A 25,651-nucleotide genomic window follows, 5' to 3' on the forward strand; every position below is an offset into this window, starting at 1 on the left:
CCGATAGGAACGGTTTTCACGGCCCGCCATAAAAGCTTTAATGTGGGAATTTTTTTTAAATAATCTTTTTTTTTTTCCTTCTCATCTCTCACGTCCAGACGACAAGATTTATGGAGGAATATACGAGTGCTTTTCGCATGTTGAACGACAAACGTGGCGAAATGTACAAGACGGCCTAGATGAAGAACAAAAAGGCTTAGAATACAACATACGCTCGCCAGGTAGCCTTATACCACGCAGTGTTTAAAATGATCTTTTAGGGGAGGAGAGGGAGGCTAAATCCCACTGACGTCTGTGACACCTTTATTCTGATCTCGCGGGGAAGTCTGGAAGCTAGTATTGCTGACCAAGAGAATCGTGGGCTCCGCAGTCACTTGAAGTGCATGTTGCGCATGCACGGAAGCGGGCAAAACAAATATGGCGGCGAATGTACGCAATTTTGTTCAGAGGAATACAGCAAACCTCGTCTTTTTTAGGAGAGGTTTCCAACATGTTAAACATGGACACAGGAATTACACATGCAGAGCTATCTCTAGGAGTAACAGTGGAGTAATACCAGCTCTTCAATGTTCGCGAAGCACGAAGTTTTTTCCACAGACTGTATGTGTTCCTGGTAAGCTAATACGTAAAACGAAGAAGTTTATTGGCGTTTTTTTTTTTCTTTTTTCCTGCAATGTCCTTTAATAGCTTTTAATGGAAGACAGGATTTTAAGGCAAAAGTTAAATTTGTTCCGGAATCTTAAATTTCTGAGAGGTATCGATTGTTTGCGATCGTTTATGCCTGGTAAGCTGACATGTATCTTGCGTCATTTCAAGGAAGTAAATTCATGTGTGCATCTTTAATGTCTAAGAACATTCAGAATCAGTTCCTTTTAATTAACTTTCAGGAAGAAACACGACAACGGCAGTGTACTATTAAAAGAATGAAGTTACGATCTTACATGTACATTATACATATTATACATAAATATTACATGTACACCCCCCCCCCCCCCCCCAACCCTAAAAAAACCTATCTTTATTTTAGGGCCTGTTTACATTGGGGGAGCGTGCCCTGTCTAACCTATTTACCCGGCTAGAAGGGATGAAACATAACTCGCCTTTACATGCAGAATTCACAGCCCTTCTACCTGAGTTGAGACAGCGTCATTAAAGCGTGTCATAGCATGGGAAAACCACGTAGCTCCAAATGCTTGGAGAAAAATATGACTTTTTAATAGATAATCAAGGCTAACCTACTTCAAACCTATTTTACTTTGATGTGTAAGCTCTTAGATATTTACTCATCCATATTTGGGAGAATTCAATAGAATTCAACAGTCTTTGGCCATCAAATTGAAATTAAATTTGTTGTTTTTTTGAATTAGGATAATCATTCCTAAGAAAAAATTGAATCAATTAGCTGTTGCTCAAAGAAATATTTTCCAGCCTACAGATAAAAGTAATTTGATCTAATTTTGGTCAAATGGCTCTGTTTGGATCCAGAATTTATACATTTTATGCCATTAACTTCAATTTTAATTTAAGAACACGCACAAAGACTTATCCGATAAGCCGGGATATCTTGGGCATATAAACCGTATACATGGCAAAAAGCTATCCTGCCTCGAAGGGTGCCCCAGGCAAGTAGACCAAGTGCCTGGCAAGGCAGGTTTCCCTTCCTGCATGCAAACACTTCAATGCATTTTCTAAAGAAACGTATGAAAAGTTGGCTCGCCCAAAGTAGCTCAGTTAGCCGTGTAACTCGGTTTGCCAGGGTACCCGCCTTCCATGTAAACAGGCCCTAAATGTTTACCCACGTCTTTGTGTTTGTGTGAAATTTCAGCCAGATTTAAGTTCTTTTCAGCCATGAAATTAGCCAGAAGCCAGCCCTTAGTGACATCCCTCTGATCCAAGTTAATAGCCCTGCTCATGACGAGTCCCAGTTTATATTTGGACTCAGATTTTTTCTTTGTTCCACACTTTTAACATGATGAACATTACAACCTCCTCATTGCCCCACAATACAGTCACTTTCAAAAACTGCCTGACACCTTTGTTGAACTAAGCATATATTACTGTAAATATATTTTGGATTACCATTAACATGAAAGGTTTCAACTTACAATTTTAGCATAAGATTTTGGATTGTATTTTTTATCCGCTCAGTCTCCAAGAGTTTGCTCTCAGGCTTGACATGTATGTTAACTGATTTGCAGCATTCTGTCAAACCTATGTAATCCCTGGGATTTGTGTTATTTATTCATGATGTACTTATAGTGATTTTTACTTGTCAAGAGTGTCGAAAGTAATTCAGGTTTGCTTTGGTTTTGCATTATGCATTTAGGAACCTTGTGCCACTTTTTCAGCCAATCAGAAGTAAAACAAAAGACAATGATGAGCCGGAAGGATCCCCCCAGGAACGCCAACCCCCACACCAGGACGCAAGGCCCCAGCGACCCAGAACCCCCGCAAAACACAGGACCGATTAGTGGCAAATCATCATTGTTACTCACTCACACATGTGTTCCCGCACTTCATACTAGCTACATGTATTAACTTTGAGTTTTGTTTGGTTCACTGGATTGTCTGTGTCCTTTGTGATTGGCCTGAGTGATTACCTTGATTTTTGGTTTTATGAAACCCAATCAAAAGAAGCTCTAATTTTATTGTTGCAGCCAATGTGAGGACAATGTTCATTCAAGTACAAGAAACACCAAATCCAAACAGTCTGAAGTTTGTTCCCGGAGTACAGGTTTTAGAGTCTGGTACAGTCAACTTCCCTAATGCACAGTCTGCATTTTGCTCTCCATTGGCAAGGTAACAGTTGTATAATTATGTTTGACATACATGTTTACATGTGATAGCGACAGGCAATATCTTGGCAGAGTACCAGTATACGGAAAATGGCATTCATGTCTTGTACTGACAGTAGGTCCTGGTGGTTCATTCTGTCAAGACTAAGGCCTTAATGTCAGGCCAGGACAAGACTGCTGTCAATTATATAAAGTAATTTAAGATAAAGTTTGTGTTCAAGCCTAGTGGCTCATGCTGCCTAGCATAAAGCGACAATTAGCATTTCTTCCCACCACTACCACCCCTCCCTAGTTGAGATGCTAGTCCATTGTAGGGTTAGCCCCCACCATCCGGTACCCATTTATACACCTGGGTCGAGAGAGGCACTATGAGAGTAAAGCGTCTCGCCCAAGACAGGGCTTCTGATATTATGCGATGTTGCGATTTCGCATAATTGACCTCAAATGCAACTTTTCGCATAATTCATCAAAAATTGCATAATTCGTATGAAATCACACATTTTGAGCAAAGATAAAGAAAAAACTCGCTTTAACCAATTTCTAAGACAATTTAAATGATGTTTCGATGTGGTTTACCTGTCAAAAAAACCTTGGAAAACCTCTAATGTAGTTTCCAAAGGAAGAACATTACTCAGTATTACTTCAAGGGGCAACTTCCTTTTTTCGACGTTTTTTGCTTGTTTACAAACAAAATGAAGGAGAATAGCAGTTATGTGGGCTTAATGTTGAACCGGAAGGAATTGCATTCTTGTTAACTTTCAAGGGACTGTTTTAATTTCTCAAGGGATTTCTTTCCGCTGTGGGTGATGAAAGGGTCTCTCATTAGTATTTCGTCAACACTTGCGATCTCGTAAAAAACGTGACTTGTCACATGTATTTTTAAACGTTATATAACGATTATTTGTTTATTTTTATCGTTTAGTTCTCATGTTTGTCACTCATCAACATTGCATAATAGCTATATGATCCCATTGCATGTTTAGCACGTGATATAGATATTAATAGTACAGCTATTTGTTTGTTGCGAACACTTAAAGCACACCAATCACAAGGCATCCGCACCCCTAATACTGCCAGTACAAGATCCGGCAGCATCATTTATACTCTAATGCTTTAATTGTTCATATAAAAGCACAAGAGATTTGTTTTTCTTACAATAACTATATAAATGTTTACGTTAATTTTTGCCTGTGCTTATGCCCTGTGAAAATCAGTGTTTTTTTTCAATGTTTTTGTTGTACAATTTTGAATGTTCTGCACTTTTTTCTTTACTATTGTTGCAGGAATTTATTCAGAATTGATGGTGTAACAGGTGTAATGTTTGGACCAGACTTTATCACAGTAACAAAGGTGAGAGGTTATAATACTCCATTGAAGATGAGGGACAGTGTTTATTGAAATGGCACTGAAATCATATTTATCATTTCATACTTTCGTGTTTTATCTGACAGTCTTCTTTAAAGATACTTAGTTTATTATCAACTAGAAGTCGAATACTTGCAATGAAAACATCTGCAGCAAATATGGAAAAGGTGATGTTTCAAATTTTAGAGCAAAATGCTATCATTATTTTTATTTTTAATACATAAGGGTATTTAAATTTTGCCAGAAGTTCAAGCCATCATTCTAAAAGTTTTTAATTCAATAAAGCCTCTTGCCAAGTGAGTGTATACAGTTGAATCCCGATAACTAGAACCTTCTGCTAACTCGAACGTTTTTCGATTCCCCTGCAGGTCATTTTCTTATGAATTTTGCCCTTGATAACTCCAACCCCCGATAACTCAAAACTAATTCAATTTCCCTTGAAGGTTCGAGTTATCAGAATTTAACTGTATCTCTTGAAACATGTTTCACATGTCGTGTCACAGGAATCGTATCTCACAAGATGCCTGCATTTTGGTGGCTTACCTGGAGTGGTCCTGTAGCCTTGGGAGAAAAAGACTATCCAGCCATATATAATTATACATTTGAGATTGCAATTTTCTTTTGGAAGTATGACAAAAATATCAATAATATAACCAAACAACATCTGTACGTGAACCATTGTTGAGCTAGTAATTATTTATTAACATTAAATTCTTCCCCCTCTAGAATGATGATGAAATTGACTGGCCAGTTCTAAAACCTGACATATTTGCTTCGATAATGGACTTTTTTGCCAGCAACATTCCTATTCTCACTGAAGACCAACCAGCTAGTGACACAGGTGATACCAAGTACCCGTATTATTATGTTGCAGTTTAATATTCAATAATTATGTATTTTCCGCTGTAACAGATTATGGAAATAAATCTGAACAAAATACAAATCAAACTAGCATTCAATCATTTGACATGAACTCGTTTTTAACTGCAACTTGTTATATCAATTATGGAAGATATGCAATGTTCTTACTATTGGTACAGTTAATGCGCTGATCTACATTTAACAAGGACAAGAACAAGGAATTAATAGCTTTCTGTAAACAAATTATGTGTCCTACATGTAGCTAGGCTTTATAATTATTAAAAGTAACAAACAAATGAGATAAGCTTTGAAAACTATTCATTACCTAACAGTTCTTCAAAAATCCTTATCACAATCTGTTTTAGCCTTCAATTTTTGTCCATCTATGCATTTTTTGTATAAGTTAGGTAAACTAAGTCTGCTTCGAGCCTAGTGGCTCATACAGGCCGGAGCTTATCCCGGTTTCCGTAGCATTAAGCGACTAGGAGTATTGCTACTCCCCCCTGGATGGGATGCTAGTCCATCGCAGGGTTACCCCCAGCAGTAAATTCGCCGGTACCCATTTATACACCTGGGTGAAGAGAGGCACTGTAAGAGTAAAGTGTCTTGCCCAAGAACACAACGCAGCGCCCCGGCCAGGCCTCGAACCCGTGCCGTTCGACTCGGGGCGAGCGCGCTAACCATTAGGCCGCCGCGCCTCCCTTTTTGTATAAGTTGCTGTGTTATTATAACATACGTTCCTCCTGTTTAATATTAAGTGGTTGTAATGTATAAATCATTAATAAAAATTGGTGGCTTTTTTATGTGCATGCCTAAATTTGGCTGAAATCTGTGGGTACAGTACTAACCCAGTGTTTGACTAGCATCCGATGCAGGATCGAGTGAATAGAAAACTGTCGGTTAGCAATTTTATTTAGCGGTGTCGAATGGTAAATGCGAGACTCTGCGAGACTACGAGACTGATAACTTTTCTGCGAGCCCGAGACCTTTTTAGCATTGCAAAAGAAATCGAGACTCTGAGAAGGCGTCAAAGAAAAATTCGAGATGATGAGACCCCTGACCACCCCCTTTATTTCTAATCACTTTTTTCACTTTTTTTTGCAGCAATTGATGATGATGATGACGAAGCTGTTGCAATGATCAAAGAGTTATTGGAAACAAGAATAAGGTAGAGGTGTATTTGCTGGTCTTAAAGGGGCAGTATCATGCCGATTTTGATGCATTTTTGCAATAACATAGCTAAAATTATACATCAATAGCTTCAATCATTCACAAGATGCACAGAGAGCATCAAGGTGGAGATATTTCATGAATATTACAAAGGAGAGCAAAATGTGTTTAGTTTTTAACGATTTGTCCATGACACATGGGCAGAGTTTGAAAACGTCTGGCAGACGTTTTCAATTTTTGTTTGAAATCCTTTGTCTGTTTTACTCATGATGGTACATCTTTTGTTACTTTAGTGGACTGTTATAGTCATTTTTAACAAAGCTTGACCTTTATTTTAAAGTTTCCATTGATATACATATTTCTTTTCACTTTGACCTTTCAAAGTGATTCTCGTGATACTGCCCCTTTAAATAACATCATTGAATAGCTTCAGTTTGTTTTGCATTGTTGATAAGTGTCATAAGTGGCATCATATCCTTTATGGCACCAACCAGCCCATGAAGTACAAGGAAAAGGGATGACCCTCTGATCACAACAAACATGCAGTTTTACATTGTAATAGACCCTTTCTCGGGCAATTTTCCTTCCCCCTGGAGGCTCAAGAAATTGGGATTTTAGGGAGGGACCATTATCAAATGCAAACGGTTAGACATTCTAGTCTTCTCAGATACAACTTGGACAATAAAATGTAGGCCCCATCTCCTACATCTTCAGTGTTATAATCAGCAAGGGACGTTAAAGAACCCACACACTAATCGTAAAGAGTAGTGTGGTGTTGTGGTCTGTTCTATTCAGACACATGTAACTATGGTTGGTGGGGTAAGATCATACGCATGGACGGATAGCGGTTGCCAAAGGCGTCTGATATGCTAATGTCGGGGGTCATCCCATAATTCTAATTGTGAAGCACAATAAGTCATTGAGATATGTAAAATAATGCACTATATTAGAACCTATATCATCATCATTATTTCGGGATGGTGGGGGGGGGGGGGGGGGAACTGCTGCAAATAGAGGAAGGCTATTTTGAAATTCTCCTGACCTCCCCTTTAATGAAGCGCTTTTTTTTTGCTGACCGTCCCCCACATTAAAATGTGTGCATAAAATATGTTGTCCCCTTTGATCACAACAAACATGCAGTGTTACATTTTAATTGACCCTTCCTTCACATTCAATTCATAATTTAGAATGAAAAAAAGTTGCTCAAAGTCCTGGAATTGACCTTTTAATCATCAGAAATATTTGAAAACCAGTGACCATCATCCTTCTACATGGTTGGGTCATAGAGAGCCATTACCTCAACTTTATGTGTCTCCTGAAAATAAAGGAGTGCTGTCAAATTATTTGAAGTGGCATTAAATTTTAAAATTTAAATTTTTAAGTAGCATTAAATTTTAAATTAGATTATTGTTTATAGTAGATTCTTAATTTTTTAGTACATTAGAGAGGGCCACAAATTTATTAGTTGTAAAACTATTACGTGTAACCCTCTATAAATAAAGTTTGATTGATTGATTGATTGATTGATTGATTGATTGATTGATTGATTGATTGATTGATTGATTGATTGATTGATTGATTGATTAAAAGAATGGGACTTAAGCCTGGACCTCTGGATTTGTCCAGTACCACAACCACCAGTCATCTAAATTTAATGTTAACTGATGATTTTAACTGTTGTTGTTCAACAGACCCACTGTCCAAGAAGATGGAGGAGATATTATTTTCAAGGTTTGTAGAAGTCTAACTACAGTCAACTCTCTCTGAAACGGACACCTTCTGGACCGGATTCAACCGTCCGTCTTAGAAAGGTGTCCGTCTTATAGGGAGTCAAGATACAGTACACCAGGTGTCCATCTTATAGAGGTGTCCGTTAAGAGAGAGTCGACTGTGTGTTTTATGTTTAAATCATGGCGTGCAATCTGCAAAAATGACAGCAGCACTTGACGGTTCCGAGGTCACAAGTCTTTACAGTAGAAACCCAATTTTTCGAACCCTTGGTATCTTGACACTACTGATTTTATCTAACCAATTTTTGTTTCCCTTGGAAAGTACTATTCTGTAAGTTTACTCAGTTTTCAAGATTGAAACTTTCGATTTCTCAAAGCAATTTTCGTTTCCTCTGGAGGGTCAAGAAATTGTAAACTTTATCTAAAAGAGGGGCGAAAGAGCAACTGCAAATGGGGAAGCTATATAATTTTGAAATTTGCATGACCCTTCCTTTTTATGAAGCACATTTTTGCTGACTCTCCCTTTCCATCAATTACCCCCCCCCCCCCCTTTTCCCTACATAAAAATAATTGACCTTCCTTGTGCACTTAAAAACCCAAGAATACCGTTTGCCTCCTCCCCAAGCCACTCGTGGCTGCGCCGTCTCGTTGTCGCGACTTCGCCGCTTGCTAGTGAGCACTTAAAAACCCAAGAATACCGCCAGCTACGCAGGCTATGCTGTAGTATGTCAGATTGTTGAAGTGCAGGACCTAGTTGTCCAGATCCTCACTTTACAGTGCTTTATACCATGCCATAGAAAATGCAGCCAATCAGAATACAGGAAAGCCGTTGTATATTCGACGGTATTCAACCCAACCTTCCCATGGTGCGCTGCGACTGTATTCTCGACGAAATTTAGTAAGCGTATTTTCTATGGCATGGTATAAAATAGTTACACAACACTTTCTCGTGGTATACTATGGAATATCCCACTTGTCACTTGTATTTTCTTCGTATACACACTCGCCTAAAGGCTCGTGTGTAAACCGAGAAAATACAAGTGACTCGTGGGATATTCCATAGTATACCACTCGAAAGCGTTGCATAACTAGTATTTACTCCACCTACTAGTTCCGTACAAATGTATTAAAAGGGTAACTGAGAGGTGAAGCAATGAGCGACAGCAATTAAAAACAAACAGTTCAGATAAATAAAATTCAATCAGTTTTATTATTTTGTTATCAAAAATATATGGTTTACAAATTGAAACAACTAGACACCATGAATTTTTGGATAAATTTTTTTTGAAAAAGCTAGTTTTTCAGCAACAGAACGTTTGTGAAAACTCAAGTAAAAAACTTGCCTTAAAAATTTTCATAAAAATGTGAAAATTCTCCATGGTTTCTTTCATAATGTCACACTAAATTAAAACTGACAGCTGGGAACTCTATGGCTTTACGTTAATTTTCTCGCTGAAAACCACACGCCAAAGTTACTGCGGCCAAATAATCGTCGGCGGAATGGCGGCTCTCTCCACTGTCCGAGTCATAGGTGGCTTGGTACTGAGTCACGTTTGGGCTCGTGGGCAAAGTACTGGAGCTGGGTGGAGGACTCGCTGAAGTCGATACACGTGGGTTGACCATCACGCTGACAGTTTTTGAAGCAGCACACGGAAACTTTGTGTCCCTGTTGAAAACTTCTGGTGCAATCGTACCCCAGGGAGGAAACAAAGAAGCGCTGGCTGCAAACGGAGGGTAGACTGGGCTCCACGGTCTGAACGGCGTTTGGCTCATTGGCGGGAAATTGGCTGGCGCCAGGTGGCACATGGTTGGCGGGAACACGTCACAGTTGTCTGGCCGTGGTTTCGGAGCAGGGATGGTTGGTGCTGGTTTATTCTTGATTTCACGCCTTCGCCATCTTGCTCGGCGGTTTTGGAACCAGACCTGACGAGTAAAAGAGCAACCGTGAATAAATACGCATGTAAAAAGTGTATTTTTTTTTGTTTTTTTTTTTGTTGGGAGGGACTTCTCTTTTTAAAATGTTCGGCGGTCTTTCGAAACTTCCGGATGACCTGCGGAAAACTTTCGGACAAATTCAACAAAAAAAAAAATCTTCGGAATTTGGCCGAAATATTATCACGTGGCTGCTTTCAGATATGAAATTCCTCGGCTGGTGTTTAACTCAATATCCAGTTAAATGCTTGAAAAGAAATTTTGGATCTGTGCGTACTCGTGTTTTGTTCTCTATCGAAATATTCACGCACTTAGCAGAAACCGGATTTAGATAAACAAAATGATGTTTTGATGTTCAACAAAATTTTCAGATGTATTAGAATATATAATAATAGAGCGATTTTCACTTGAGTGTCAAAGGAAGTGAACTCACGTTTGCTTTGATATTCATTAATACGCTAAGTGATTGATAAAAAAAAAACACAAAGCCAAACGTAATTCTCTCGCGCACGTTTTCCCGCGCTTCGTTTTTTGATTAGTTTGCTGGATTGTTTTTTGCCCCTTGTGATTGGCCAGATTGATTACTTTGGTTTTGGTTTAACTTGTACGAAACTCAATTGAAAATCGCTCTATGTATAACAACGGGTAACGAGATGTAATACCTCAAGTTTGAGACTAACAGAAACACAGAAAGACCGAGGGAATGCTTCTATTAATTAACGACCAATTCCGCTAACTTCACAAAGGTTTTAAAATTTGCAAAACATTGCAATTCACTTCGTATTGAATGCAAGACAAATAATTTCAAACCGGCAGTTAAATAAGTGAATCCGGTAATCGTACTAAAACAGAACCCTATATTTAGGATTTTATTTCGACGGAGCGTCAAGAGAATTTGTGCAAAGCTAACATCGGAAATTTACGAAAACAACCGGTACGTAAACTCACGGCTAGAAACTCTCAAAATTGGTAAACTTTTCACCAACGCTCACTGGTAACTTAAAATGCTACGTAGCTACAGAAAGCTTCGAGCAGCATATTTTACATCAACCAACCTTCTTACCTGAATTCTGTCCTCTCCGATGTTAAGTTCCTTCGCGAGGTCTTCGCGGATCTGAATGCCTGGAAATCTCTCTTTTTCGAACGATTCTTCTAGGCGATCGAGTTGATCGTCTGAGAACGCTGTTCGGCGGCGTCTTTGACATGATCTTTCATCTTGAGGAAAAAAAAAGGTTGAAATTATTTTCTGTAGACATATGTGAGTATGCAGTTAACTGACTCAAACGTTATTTCCAACTGCTAAAGTTTTCAGACTCAATGTAACATTCTAGTCACAAGTCGCGTTACCCCGACTCGAGCATGCATTTTAACGACAAAGAGCTGTGACTTTTTTGAGCTTCTCGCTAAACTGAAAGAATCTGTTCTTCATGAAGCGGACATCAAGCGAACACTGAAATGGCGAACATTTTGACGCGTAGAGTATTTGTGCCAAAACTAGGCACGTGTTAAAATTCTTCTCTTAACCTGGTTTTGCTCTCGTGCTAAAAGACACTTTTACATTCGTTGCGTTAACAAGTTAGTTACTTACATTCAGTTTCGGCAGCCGGTCTTTTAGAGTTTTTCCTTGAAGACATACCGGAGCTCGTAAATTTGGCGTTTAGATGATTCTTACAGCGAGCGCTGTTCTCAAGACACAGAGAAGCGATAAATGTTCACAGTTGAAAACTCGTTGCTTTTTATAGCGTGTGACGTGCGTCGTCCAATTATCCGGATGGAATTATGGGCGGAAATTCAAATGTTGACACACAATAAAAATGTTAGTGACTTGATTAGCAAATTATATATCACCTCTTTTGTTTATCTTCATGTGAGTTTTTCCATTGTTATGCACTAACTGACACTTAAAATGGACTAATTGTCTTGGACTCGTTGTTCATTTGGTCAAACTTGCAAAACAGTGCTTTCGAATAAATTCCGCGTTCGTGTAAACTTTTTTCAATTGAATAAACCATGGTAATTTCTTGCACTTCATGCTACTTATTCTCTAATTAGTGATCAAATACTTTTTTAATCTAGTTTAAACACTCGGAAATCAAATAAGCGAAAAACAGTTGCATTGAAAATGTATTTATGGGCTAACGATTGCTAAGGCTCGGGTTAAACGACGCACTTTTCCTGAGCCGACTTCAATTTACAAGTTGGGTCGACGGAAATCAATACGATTCTCCTGTCAAGTTAAACGGTTCAGTTCAGCGAAGACACATTTTACACTTTTTTACAGCCGCAAAGATCCCCCAAACTGATCATAATTCAGTCAGCCAATTTCAACTAGATAATACGTCGAACTTTTCATACGCTTTATTACTTGAATTTAGTTCGCCTCATGAAAGTTATAGCGCCTAGTCCGTGCCTTAGATACATGTGCAATCTTTGTTGATATCATAAATTATTTCACCTTTACTGACACGCCCTTCGTCGTGACTTTTTTCCCTGTTTTTTCTTGTTTTTAGCGTCGCTATTTTAACCACAAGAGTTCTAAAGGCGCAGAAGAGAGAAAAGAGATATTTATTTCTTTCTACAGCATGTGACGCGTTGGGCGGTACAGGAACTAAACACACAATAAACATATTACTGACTTGATTAGTAAATGATTTCTCACCTTTTGTTTCTCATCTTGTGACTTTTTCCTTTGTTGTGCACAAACTGCCTCCTTAAGGAGACTAATTGTTTTTTTATCGTGTAGCGAAAACTTGTCAACGCAGCATTTTTGAGAAAAATCTCGATGCGTTTGCGTAAACTTTTTTTTTCCTGAGAAAACCATCGATTTGTAATATTTGCTCGCTAGTTTATGATCAAATACTTTTAATCTAGTTTAAACAATCGGAAATCAAATAAGCTCCATTGAGAATGAATTTACGCACTCGTGTCAACTGCCAGGTATATAAATATCACAACTTATTTCACACTTGTGCAATCACCGCCTCCATTGACACTCCTTGTCCGGTTTTTAACATAAACGTGGAGAAAATAGTGATTACGGTTTGGGAAAAAACAGGTTTTGATAATAAAGAACTTAAAATGCCATTATAAAAACACTGTGATAAGAAGAAACGGTAACATCCGATTTAAAACTTTCTTTAACATCGATATAAAAAGGAAGGTCTTCCTCTCTTCGAGCTTTTACTTACTAGTACATACATTCATAACTTTATTATTCTCGGGTTGACGAGGCTTGTTGGGCCACTAGCAAATACAAAAAATTGATCTTGCCGAGAAACGAAATAAATAAAACTATTTACAAGATAAACATAGTAAGAATATAAGGAAAAAAAAAAACAGAAAACCTATCACAAAAACTTAGCTAACTAGTATTACTTAAACCTTCAGTCCGCGGACGCCTTAACAGAAAAGTGAAAGAGAACTTAAAGTTCTTAATTTTTCAGAGATGTTGTTCCATGTGACAGCTGCTGAGAATTTAAATGATTTTAAGCCGAAACGAGTCGTATTAGGTTTAGGCACATACAATTTGTTGACCCCTCTCAGGTTTTTTACGTTATGTCTTAACTTAAAAAGATCTCGTAAGTATTCTGGAGGGAAATTGTTTATACCCTTGAACGCAATGATCAACATGTTTTGTAAACGTCGATCGGCTAGGCTGTAACCAATACGATCAGTGAGAGTGGCAAACTCTAAAGACTGATCATTGAATAGATAGCGAAGCGCTCGTTCATGTAGCTTATCCAGTTTCTTGCTGTCGGACTTTAGACAATGATGCCATACCGTAGAGCAGCAATTAAAATGAGGCATGATAAACGAATTGAAGAGACAAAGCTTAGTTCGAAACGTCAATATTATCCATGCACGCGTCTCCATTTTTTTTTTTTTTTTTTTGGATGAAATCTTGAAGTGCAGCTTATATCTAATAAATTATTTGTTTAATTTTTGTGCAGGGCTTTCATGATGGCGTTGTAAAGCTAAAACTACAGGTCAGTTGAACAAAACGTGAACGGTTATACCACATTAAAAAGGGTTTCAGGGCTTTAAAGGCCTGGCCAAACGGAGACGCAAGTTTTCAAGTTTTAAACTTGCGTCTGCTTGCGTTTCCGTTCGGCCAAGACTTGCGTGCACTTGCGTTCACTTTGGTCGTGATCAAATTTGTACTCAAGTCAACGCAAGTTTTTCACCGTTTTACGACCTAACGCAAGTCAACGGCAAGTCGTGCTGTTTACTTGAAGTATAGCCAGCGTAGCTTGGCGTTCTAGTCAGTCGGGATCGAGGAGCGAGAAATCGCGCGCCCGAGCAAAGCGACGGCGGGACGGAAGGAAAGAAAGAACGCGTTCTTTCTTTCCTTCTGCCCCGCTGTCGCTTTGCTCGCTCGCGCGATTTCTCGCTCTCCCCGACTGACTAGAACGCCAAGCTACGCTGGCTACTTGAAGTACTAAATTGCAGTGTGCGCAGTAGCATTAAAATGCCTTTTTGACAAATTGCGTGCCACACTTGCGAGTAAACTTGCGACTCCGTTTGGCCAGCCAACGCAAGTCTGCACGCATGTTTAACTTTCGACTACTTAAGTTATTATCTGGTCAGAGCGTGAGAAAGCGCTCGAGTTTGAGTGTGCTTAAGATGTCATAAAACTGGCTAAAAGTAAATGTGGACCTCTGTGGATCGTACGAAAACAAAGACCTGCAATAAGGTCCTAGTGTTAACATTAAATGTTCACTGTTTGTTTGCCGTTTCAGGGAGCTTGCTCTAGTTGTCCAAGCTCGATCATAACTCTAAAGAGTGGTATTGAAAACATGATGCAGTTTTACATCCCTGAAGTGGTCGCGGTTGAGCAGGTAAATGTTGTTAGTCTCGATCGGTTGTAGCCGTAATTTGGGTTGAAAAATCACTGACCAAAACAGCGCACGGTCTAAACATGAGGCCATTAAAGTTCGTTCACTATCTTGTTTGTTTATTGCCTAGACTGCGCGAAGTTCACGCACACATTAACGGGCGCGAATAAAGGTGGATTTCCACTGTCGCGTTATTTTGCATACGTTCACGGACGTAAATTTAATTGCCTTTACGTTTGTAAAATAAAATGGAGCAAGTGTATGCACGGCTGACGTCCACGGTCTGCGCAAAAAAGATGAACCGCATTCAACATTTTCCGCAGACGCGAGACGTCCATACCTTTTCTCTAATTTTATTTCACGCACGTAAAGCCTGTTAAATTCACGCCCGTTAGCGATCGTGAAATCACACGACAGTGGAAATCCAAGTACAAAGGATATTCGTACGTCAGCACCAACAGATACGCTGGCGCATTTGTCCCATGCCTTTTTCTCTGTGACCAAAGAGCATTTTATCAAGGAAGTTACAAACCTTTGACCCCAAAGAAGTCCCATCTAGGCGAACTTCTTTTTTTTATTATTATTTTACGTAAGGGACAATCACCTTGTTCAATACCTCTGTTTTTATTTTGTTTTTGGTTGGTTGGTTTGTTTGTTTTCGACCATTTTTTTTGGTGCAAGTGATAATCGATGAATTTGAAGAAAACGCTTATAGAAATTTCTCGTCGTCTCTCGTTCCCATTTGCTTCGGCCTTATTTATAATCGTTCACGTTAGCAACAAGCTTTGAACAACACTGGTCGTATTGACAGACTAAAACGATCTCATTTCCGCGACTATTATTCTTTATTTACTGATAAGCATTTTTCATTTTCTTTTTCTACAGGTGGAAGATGAAGCGGACGAAATAAGTAAAACAGAATTTGAAAAACTGGAAGCTAAACTCGGTGAAACAGATTCACCAATGGAAACGGACTCGAGCCAAACAACAAAAAGTGTTTAGCATTTCAGGACAAGTTTATGTCAAAGGAAGGACCTTTGAGCCCCACACATCAGAGATCAGCGTTGATTTTGTCCTGAAAATATTGATACAGATTCACCATACTGGTTTTGAGAACAAGGCAGCCGATAATGCCGTAATATATAAACCCTAATGTTGTGCCAGTCTTGGAAGTGAACACCAAAGTTTAATGGCCTTTTTTTTGATTGGACACATAAACAAGGTCTTCCAACTTGTAAAAGTAGAGATCCAGAGCTTATGTCATTTTATGTTAACACGTATCTTGCCATTTTGGCTGAAATTGTTGTTCGTTAGCGATGGGCTCAGCGAACGTTTAAGAGCACTTTCAATTAAGCGCCGTAAAAATTTTACCGAAACGTAATAAACCACGTTCACGATAAGTAATGATGGTTTTCATATTATAATGCAAACAAGAGCTCTTAGAGCTTACAACTGCGCTGGTCTCGTGAGCACTTTAGGGGAGCCATGTGGGGGGAACAAAAAATGCACCCCTCCTCCCATTATCCCCTTTACCTGCGTCGAACAATGTTGCGACTGACAAACAAGATGGTAAGAAAACACCTTGCGTGACATTTCATGGTTGACTAGTTCCATCCGAAATTAAACAGTTTTCTTATTAGCTATTGGTGACCAACTTTAATTCCCACGATCCTGATCCGTGAAACAAAAAAAATCTTTTAAATCAGCATCCAGTGTTGTCTTGAATTACCGTTTAAAGATCGAATAACCAGCTCCGAAAATGGAATATTGGAGCAAATAATTAAATCAAATTTGAGAAGAACACTAGACCTGTGTTTTGCTGAATGGGAATTCCCCGGCTAATTAATTTAGCAATGACGTAACCCTTGCAAGTCAGGGCATGTTTCTCTCAGTGGTTTTCCATCAGATTTTAGAAATCCTCTAGATGACACAGCTCCAAAAATAAATAACGCTAAAAAGTCGAATATTTTACACTTAACATGCTTAGTTTAGACCAGAGGATTTGTTTAGTTTCCGTTTGTAGCAGATTTGAACCTTTCAGAGAATTGCGTGATTCTTGCCGATCAGTGCCTTGTGAAAGCAAAAATTTGCTAACACCAGCACAGTCCAGGACACAAACGTAATGTAAATAAATGAAAATTCTTGCCCACTAAAGCGTATTTTTTTAAAGCGTGAAATTTTACTATTTTCTTTGATTCAAACGCTTCAAAATACTTCACACTGAATTTTGTAAGTAAATATTAATGGATTCGCAAAGATTTGAAAGGTAGCTGATAATAGCTTTGAAAAATTACGTGACTCGAGGTCTAGCCGATCGAAAATGAAACTTGTCATGTCGGCACATTCTTTTACACCAACGTAATGGTATTTATTCACAGATTCTGGCCCGCTGAAATATATTTTTCTTTCGACGCATGAAAATTTAGAATTTCCTTTGAATAAAACGCTTCAAAATCGAATATTTCACACTAAACATTCTTTGTAAAGAAAAAAAATTGGAAAATGTTTCCATTTGTTACTGATTTGTAGCTTCTAAACATCGCGTGACATGAGCCTGACCGAGTGGAGGTTTGGTGCAGGTCACCGACAAAACGAAAAATAATAATAACAAGAAGCTCTTAGAGCTTAAAACTGCGCTGGTCACGTGACCACCCTAAGGGAGCCATGGCGGGGGAGTGAAAAAAAGATAACTAAAAAATATTGAACAACTTGAAGTGAAATGGGGAAAAAATAAAATAAATAAATAAATAATTCCACATCCTGACAGTGGAAAAAAAAGCCTTTGCCATAAAAGTTGACCCCCCCCCCCCCTTACCCTAACCCGCCTCAAACAAATTATGGTCGCCCTAAAAAAAACACCCGCTTTCGAAACAAACCCCGAATATTGATTTCATTACGTCTGGCGTCTGGCTTCACGCCAGGAACGTAAGTATCCGTGAGAATTTCGATAGTATTCTCTCTTTGCACAGAATAATCTCGTTCCCAGATCTCGTGGGCGAAGCAGAAGGCGAGATCTGGTCAAATCCAATTTGCACCACGTGATTGCCTGTCAGGAATGTGGCAGGCGAGTCAATTGCGCATGCCCTAGACAATTCTAAGAAAATGGCAATCAACATTCTCGTCCCCAGAGGCCGCGATCCTTCTGGTCAGCACCCGGGTGCTGACCAGAAGGATCGCGGCCTCTGGGGACGAGAATGGGCAATCAAATGAATATCCAATCCTCAACCAAATGAATAACGAATGCTTTACCATTCTCGTCTTTACAGGAATAATATCTAGCAGAGTATTTTACTAAAGAATTAAGCAGAAGGCAATCATGAAAGCTTTAGGTCGGGTAAAAATATTTATTTGATTTAAAAAAATTGTTCATTTGGCGGCGAGACATGTCTAGATTTTATGCAAATTAGATCCGGTCACGTAATCAAACATAAATATTCTTACGGCGGATTCTCTGTTTTTAAACATCGTTATTCGTCAGAAATAGCTTTATAATGCTACAAACAACTAAAACGAAATCTTCTTGTCTTTTGAGGCCGACTGTAAACAACGAAACGTCTCAAAAACGAATATATTATGATTGCGTGCATGATCTATAATTTGCATAAAAAACAGACATTGAATTCTCTTGGGGCCGCATCGCACGTTCAAATTTTAGCGCTGTGACAGCCATGCTTTGAAAGAGCCAATCAAAAAAATTGAATTTTCTTACTTGGCCAGATCTCGCCTTCCGGCTTGTTGCCCCTCTTTCTGTATTACAATAGGCGGTTGTTAAAATGTAGCGAGTGACAAACATGATGATAAAAAAAGACACCTTGTGTGACATTTCATGGTTGACTAGTTCCAGACGCCATTAATTATTTTTCTTTTATGCAAATTCTGGCCGAATTCCCACGCGTGGACGCTGAAGCCGTTTTTAGCACAGAGGGTATTCCCCTAGCCTACCAAATGACGTAAGCGGTATAAGTCAGGGCATGTTTGTGAAGAGAATTTTTCTTCATATCTTTAAAATCCTTTCAATAACACAGCCTAAAAATAGATTACGCTTAAAAGAGAAATACTATGCAATAAATTTGTTTAGTAAAGACCAAAGGATTTGCAAAGATTTGAAAGGTAGCTGATTAATAGTTTTGAAAAATTACGTGACTCGAGGTCTAGCCGATCGAAAGTGAAACTTGTCATGTCAGCACATTTTTTTCCACCAACGTAATGGTATCTATTCACAGATTCTGGCCCGCTGAATTACATTTCTCTTTGAAAGCGTGGAAATTTAGTATTTTTCATGAGTCAAAGGCTTCAAATTCGAATATTTCACACTAAACATTCTTTGTAAAGACAAAGAATAACCATTTGTTTCCATTTGTTACTGATTTATAGCTTCTAAACATCGCGTGACATAACCTCGACCGAGTGGAGGTCTGCGTCTGGTCACCGACAAAACTAAAAAAAATAAACCCCGTGCAGAGCAAGAACTGCGCAGCGCAGTTAATAAACCCCGTGCAGAGCAAGAACTGCGCAGCGCAGTTAATTAGCAACGTTGTCTGCCAGGGGGCAAAAACAGAAATGATGCCGCTACTCAGAAAAGCGTCACACCTAAATGCATCCTCGGAGACCCAGGGGTAGTTAGTGGGGGCGAGAGGCAGCTTATCGGGACAACGGGATTTTCGGGCGAAAGTTTATGTTGTAAACTTTCGCCCGAAACTCCCGTTGTCCCGATAAGCTGCCCGTCGCCCCCACTAACTGCCCCTGGGTCTCCGAGGATGACCTAAATAGTGAAGTATCGGCGCCAAACTCACATTTTTGACCTAAGCCGTTTTCTTTTCTTTTCTCTTCTTTTTTTCCTTTTTTTAAAGCACCGAAATTATGTAAAACGGAAATTATTTTCACCACAACACTGAAACCAAAGCATGGCTATTATGAACACAAACATACACAGATATCTGACTTTGTAAGTAACCAGCTAAAATTTATTGATTTAGCTTGTTTGCCCCCTCGCAAATCACGTGCCTAGTTCGCATTACACCGTGAAAACAAACATGGCGGCTTACGGGCTCTCGTGAATAAGGCCTATCATAAGAAACGGAAACAACCCGATGAACTAATAAGTAAGAACTTGAAGCAAATACGCGTAGCCGGGCGCCAAGCACGCGAACGCGCACGCACGTGAACCAGACGTAATTGCCTTTGGTTTTGAATCTGATTGGTTAAGTAGATTGCAGAGCATTGTGAACCAGTGGCAAATAGGCGATATTCGTATTCTCGGTACTGGACTGGAACTAGCGTGCAATGGATGCTATTATAGGCGGGGACTCTTTTCAAATGCAAATGACATGACGCTCTTTTAAATAAAATTCCCCCGCATTAGCTTCCATTGCATGCAAGCTAGTTTCAGTCCAATACCGAGAATACGAATATGGTTTATTGTTGCCGAGGCTCCTCGGTTTTCATTGGCTCGTCACGCGAGCTTTCTCCAAGTAGACGTTGCGTGACTGCCAAAGTAACGGCTGCGGGAAGAATAGTTACTATGCTGTTACTTTTCAGACCTGGACCGTTCCGTAACGCAGATTGAAAAAAATAATAAAAGTAAACTTGATTACGTTTACTTTAAGTAGACGCCGAATTTCCTATTCCTTTCGTACCTTCCACTAAAGGCGTACATTTTCTGTGATTTTGCTCTCGGAATGGAGAGAAAATCAAACTGTTTAAGATGGAATTCGCCGGGACTTCGAGTAGTTATTGGACAAAATTATTTACTCCTTATTGCAAGCTTTTGTGTTACTGCTTCAAGTACAGAAGTAAATCTTTTTTAATAACACAAAACGTCGAAAACAAAAATTTTGAAGCTCCAATGAATTGCACTGTTACAAAATGGCTACAAATGAGATTTTGCCTATAGCTTGTAAACCCTGAAATTCTTTTTTTTTTCAGACTCTGATAAGAAATTGTTGTTAAGTTGCTGTTTTCATGGATAATTACGTCCCTACCTTTTATTTGCAAATGAAGAAAGACAGTATTTAGAAATTCTCCTGCCCCCCCCCCCTGCTTAATAATCATTGACATCCCCCTGTTTGCACCAGCCCTCCGAACCCTCTAAATAATGACTAGTCCCTTGCTGTAGTATGTCAAATTGTTGAAGTTCTATACCAAGATGTCCAGATCTTCAATCTACAGTGCTTTGCTCTACCTAGATGAATATAAATGTATTGCATGGGTAACTGGGAGGTAAAGTGACCAAATGTAAAAAAATAATAACCTAATGAATACAATTCAATAAGTTTTATTAGTTGTGATCAAAAACATATGGTTTACATATTGAAACAACTAGACACCATGTATCTTTCGATGCATATATTTAGGCTAGGTTTCTAACAACAGAACGTTTGCGAAAACTAAAGTTTAATTAAAAAACATGGTCTTAAAAATTCTCCTAAAAATTTAAAAATTGTATATTTACAAAGGTTTCTTTCGTAAGAACACAGTGAATAAAAACTGAAAGCTTTGAACCTATTTTCGGCGTTCTGTAACCATTTAACATTAAAACTTCTCTTTTCGTTGTTAAAATTTCATTTTTCCTTAATTTTCTCGTTTAAAACCAGACGCCAAAGTTACCGCGGCCAAATAATCGTCGGCGGAATGGCGGCTCTCTCCGCTGTCCGAGTCATAGGGGGCTTGGTACTGAGTCACGTGGCTGCTCGTGGGCGAAGTACTGGAGCTGGACGGAGGGCTCGCTGAAGTCGATACACGCGGGTTGACCATCACGCTGACAGTTTTTGAAGCAGCACACGGGAAATTAGTATCCCTGTTGAAAACTTCCTGTGCAAGCGTACCCCAGGGCGGAAACAAAGAAGCGCTGGCTGCAAACGGAGGGTAGACTGGGCTCCACGGTCTGAAAGGTGTTTGGCTCATTGGCGGGAAATGGGCTGGCGGCAGCTGGCACATGGTTGGCGGGAAGACGTCACAGTTGTCTGGCCGTGGTTTCGAAGCAGGGATGGCTGGTGCTGGTTTATTCTTGATTTCACGCTTTCGCCATCTTGCTCGGCGGTTTTGGAACCAGACCTGACGAATAAAAGAGCTACCGTGAATAGATGTACACCAAACTACCATGAGTGATTAACATTTAAGAGGAAATCCGCCAGGACTTCGAGTAGTTATTGGACAAAATTATGTACCAAAACTATTTACACCTGATTGCAAGCTTTTGTGTTACTGCTTCAAATATCTTATCGAAAGAAATCTTTTCTAACAACACCACACATCGAAAACACATTTTGAAGTTCCGCTGAATTCCACTGAATCTCTTAAAAGATGTAAGCTTTTGCCCATAGCTTGTGAACTTTAACTTTAACAGACTCTGATAAGAAATTGTTGTACCAGAATTATTTCCACCTTATTGCAAACTTTTTTGTTACTGCTTCAAATATCTTATCAAAAGAAATCTTTTCTAACAACACCACACATCGAAAACACATTTGGAAGTTCCGCTGAATTCCACTGAATCGCTTAAGACGAATTTACAAAATGGCTACACGTGAGATTTTGCCCATACCTTGTGAACTTTGAAATTCATTTTCTCAGACTCTGATAAGAAATTGTTGTACCAGAATTATTTCCACCTTATTGCAAACTCTTTTGTTACTGCTTCAAATATCTTATCAAAAGAAATCTTTTCTAACAACGCCACACATCGAAAACACATTTGGAAGTTCCGCTGAATTCCACTGAATCGCTTAAGACGAATTTACAAAATGGCTACACGTGAGATTTTGCCCATAGCTTGTGAACTTTAACTTTAACAGACTCTGATAAGAAATTGTTGTACCAGAATTATTTCCACCTTATTGCAAACTTTTTTGTTACTGCTTCAAATATCTTATCAAAAGAAATCTTTTCTAACAACACCACACATCGAAAACACATTTGGAAGTTCCGCTGAATTCCACTGAATCGCTTAAGACGAATTTACAAAATGGCTACACGTGAGATTTTGCCCATATCTTGTGAACTTTGAAATTCATTTTCTCAGACTCTGATAAGAAATTGTTGTTGGTGTTATCACGGATAATTACTTACATATTTACCTTTTATTAAGGGTAGGAAATAACGCAATAGGATTTAAATTATTCTGGAAATTGATTTTTGACCAACTTTAATAAATATTACTCGACTTCCTAGTGGATTCCGTCTTAATAACTTTTGTTTTTCAAGGGTTTCCTCCAGTCTTCCAAAAAGAAGAATCATACGGAGATGTTACAATAATTTATGTGACGACACGATTGCTTATGTCGTTGTCTTACAAGTAAACCATTGTTGGTATAAATTAAAGCTAAGTCAAAAGCAGGCGAAAGATCTTCGTTTCTTTCTCGAAAATGTTCGGCAGTCTTCGTAAATCTTCGAACGTCAGAATTTTTCGGAACATCATTGGAAACTTCCGGATGACCTTCGAAAAACTTCGGAAAAGAGTCGAAATAAAAAATCTTCGGAATTTTGCCGAAATCGTATTGGCCGAAATGACATTCCTCGTCTCGTGTTTAACTCAATATCCAACTTTTGGATCTGTGCGCACTCGTGTATTATCCTCTATTTAAATATTTTTGCACTTTGCAGGAACGGGATGTAAATCAACAAAGTGATTCTCTTGATTTATCACCAGTATCTCAGAATTAGTAGGATGTATAATAACAGAATGATTTTCACTTAAGTGTCGAAAGAAATTTGCGTTTCGTTTGCTTAATGCTCTGCATTATAGGCTTATTAGTGATATTTGCAAGAAAACGAGTTGTAAGGTTGGGGTGTTAATGAGACTACGTAATCGTTCATACATTGTCTCTATTTTTTGTTGTTGTTGTTTTCATGCAGGCACGTGAACGCACGTAAAAGATTATGCGTCAGTGGAAATCCAGCATAAGGCTGGTCAGGATACTCGTACAAAGGATATTCGTACGTCAGCGCCAACAGATACTAAGTACTCAGGCGCATTTGAGCTACATATTGCTTGCGCGCGATGGGCTCACGCGTCTAATTTCTTGAGATGCGGCCGTTTTTTAGTGCCCAAAAGAAGGAAAGTTACATACCTTGAACCCCGAAGAAGTCCCGTCTAGACGAACCAATTTAAATTTTAAGTGACAATCGCCTGGCTTAAAACGTTTGTTTTGTTTTGTTTGTTTATGGTTCGTTTGATTGTTTTTGAGCGTATTTTTGGTGCTAATGATAATCAAAGAATTTGAAGAAATTAAACAGATCACTGAAATTTCTCTTTGGCTCTCGCTCCTATTTTCTTCGGCCTTATTTATAATCGTTGACGTTAGCAACAAGCTCGGTACAAGACTGTGTCACAGCTGAGTTAGGTTTATTTTATAAAGTTTTACCAAATACTCGTTATGAAACTTAATGGTTGCAAAGAAATTACTTAGAACTATGGATCTAATTGACAAAACCATAGCGTTATTGCAACCAAATGTGTCTCACAGGCGTTATAATTTAAAGTTCCAAGCAAACAGGATTAACTTTGAAAACTGTTCAGCCCAACAATATTTCAAAAACCCATATTGCAATCCGTTTCAATCTTCTTCACTTTTGGCCATCCGTACCTTTTTTTGTATTTGCTGTGTTATTGAAATGTTCCTTCTCTGTTTTAAGAGTTATTTTTATATTTCACCGAATCTAATGGTCATTTCTCGCACCAAAATTTGGCTAAAATCCGTGACACAGTCCCTTTAAGTGATTTCATTTCCGCGAACTATTATTTTTTATTCACTAAATAAGCATTTTTCATTTTCCTCTTCTTCTATTTACAGGTTGAAGACGAAGCGGACGAAATAAGCAAAACGGAATTTGAAAAACTGGAAGCTAAACTCGGTGAAACAGATTCACCAGTGGAAACGGACGCTAGTGAAACGACAAAAAGTGTCTAGCATTTCAGGACAAGTTTATCTCAAAGAAAGGACCTTTTCAGTCCCACACAACAGAGATCAGCGTTGATTTTCTCTTGATATTATTGATGCAGCCACCATACAGGTTATAAGAAAAAAACGCTGATCATGACTTATACAAACCCCAATTCTGTACCGGTCTTGAAAGTTAACATCAAAGATTAATGGTGTTTTTATTGATTGCACACAAAAACAAGGTCTCCCAGCCAGAACTATGAGAAAAGTAGAGACCCGGAGCTTGTGTTATTTTTATGTTAAGATGTGTGTTGCCATTTTGGCTGAAATTAATAAGAAACTGTTGAACGTTAATTAGCGAAGGACTCAGCAAACGCAATAGAGCGGTTTTTAATTGAGCGTCGTAAGAAAATAATAATAAAATTAAATAACCAAAGCAATCGCAATGGCTAGTTACAAGAAACGTAAGAAACATGATGAATCAATGAGAATAAAGGTGGATTTTCACTAACACGTAATCTTTTACGTGCATTTTCTTGCGTGAAAAAATTTAAAGACAATGTATGAGCGACTTGCGTACACTTTTACGCAGGTCGTTCATACATTGTCTCCAAATTTTTCACGCTCGTAAAAAAATTACGCGACACTGGCAATTTCACCTTTAGAAGGAAATACGCGGAGCCGGCGCAAAGCCCGGGAAAACGCACGTGAACCAAGCGTGATTGCTTTTGGTTTTGAATCTGATTGGTTAAGTACGTGGTGCGGCTTTTTTAGACCGATCATATTCTTTTACAGTCAGGTGACCCTTTTCCAACTATGCGTTGCGTGACTCCCCAGGTAATAACCGGTATGCAATGCATACTAAGGCGAGGACGTTCCAGTAAAGCAAGACAGTATGTTAAAAATTCCAGACAAAGAACTGAGAAGGGACCTTTCAGGCTTCGTTTTTTGGTTGTCCTATTTCAGACTGTGACATCACTCTTGAGAATCACTACTTTCAAATTCAGAAAAAATTCTCTTGGTATTCAGCATCATGTGATTTTGAAATGGGCTACTTATATTACACTGACAAAGCCAAAAAT

The 25,651-nt window shown here is 38.8% G+C and overlaps 3 protein-coding genes and 1 long non-coding RNA gene across 4 annotated transcripts; 1 reads left to right on the forward strand and 3 right to left on the reverse strand.

Moving 5' to 3' along the window:
• Positions 1–391: 391 nt before the first annotated feature.
• Positions 392–16,092, forward strand: LOC144665342 (NFU1 iron-sulfur cluster scaffold homolog, mitochondrial-like). The gene is made up of 9 exons (XM_078526576.1): positions 392–613; positions 2,658–2,799; positions 4,079–4,145; positions 4,887–5,001; positions 6,126–6,189; positions 7,883–7,922; positions 13,804–13,839; positions 14,593–14,691; positions 15,574–16,092. Exons 1-9 carry the CDS (start codon positions 418–420, stop codon positions 15,688–15,690), a joined length of 876 nt encoding a protein of 291 aa, XP_078382702.1. The 5' UTR covers positions 392–417; the 3' UTR covers positions 15,691–16,092.
• On the reverse strand, positions 9,362–11,552 carry LOC144665376 (uncharacterized). The gene is made up of 3 exons (XM_078526620.1): positions 11,442–11,552; positions 10,917–11,068; positions 9,362–9,844 (listed from the first exon to the last, which is right to left on the reverse strand). Exons 1-3 carry the CDS (start codon positions 11,485–11,487, stop codon positions 9,362–9,364), a joined length of 681 nt encoding a protein of 226 aa, XP_078382746.1. The 5' UTR covers positions 11,488–11,552.
• Positions 15,985–19,592, reverse strand: LOC144665450 (uncharacterized). The gene is made up of 3 exons (XR_013572942.1): positions 19,451–19,592; positions 19,222–19,278; positions 15,985–16,126 (listed from the first exon to the last, which is right to left on the reverse strand). It is a non-coding gene; the product is annotated as an uncharacterized LOC144665450 (long non-coding RNA).
• A 1,466-nt stretch (positions 19,593–21,058) lies between these two features.
• Positions 21,059–21,789, reverse strand: LOC144664894 (uncharacterized). The gene has a single exon (XM_078526100.1). The coding sequence runs from the start codon at positions 21,787–21,789 to the stop codon at positions 21,259–21,261; it is 531 nt and encodes a 176-aa protein (XP_078382226.1). The 3' UTR covers positions 21,059–21,258.
• Between the last annotated feature and the right edge of the window lie 3,862 nt (positions 21,790–25,651).

This window comes from Oculina patagonica, chromosome 9 (genome assembly GCF_052425735.1).
Source record: "Oculina patagonica isolate OP01 chromosome 9, crgOcupat, whole genome shotgun sequence".
Classification (NCBI taxonomy): Eukaryota; Metazoa; Cnidaria; class Anthozoa; order Scleractinia; family Oculinidae; genus Oculina; species Oculina patagonica.

Excerpts from the sequence above, each read along its gene's own strand:
- LOC144665376 (XM_078526620.1), bottom strand. The coding sequence starts at position 11,487 with ATGTCTTCAAGGAAAAACTCTAAAAGACCGGCTGCCGAAACTGAAT. Across the intron at positions 11,069-11,441 it reads ACCGGCTGCCGAAACTGAAT|ATGAAAGATCATGTCAAAGA; the intron begins GTAAGTAACTAA and ends TTTTTCCTCAAG. Across the intron at positions 9,845-10,916 it reads TCGGAGAGGACAGAATTCAG|GTCTGGTTCCAAAACCGCCG; the intron begins GTAAGAAGGTTG and ends TTTACTCGTCAG.
- LOC144665342 (XM_078526576.1), top strand. The coding sequence starts at position 418 with ATGGCGGCGAATGTACGCAATTTTGTTCAGAGGAATACAGCAAACCTC. Across the intron at positions 4,146-4,886 it reads ACTTTATCACAGTAACAAAG|AATGATGATGAAATTGACTG; the intron begins GTGAGAGGTTAT and ends TTCCCCCTCTAG. Across the intron at positions 6,190-7,882 it reads TTATTGGAAACAAGAATAAG|ACCCACTGTCCAAGAAGATG; the intron begins GTAGAGGTGTAT and ends GTTGTTCAACAG.
- LOC144664894 (XM_078526100.1), bottom strand. The coding sequence starts at position 21,789 with ATGGTAGTTTGGTGTACATCTATTCACGGTAGCTCTTTTATTCGTCAG.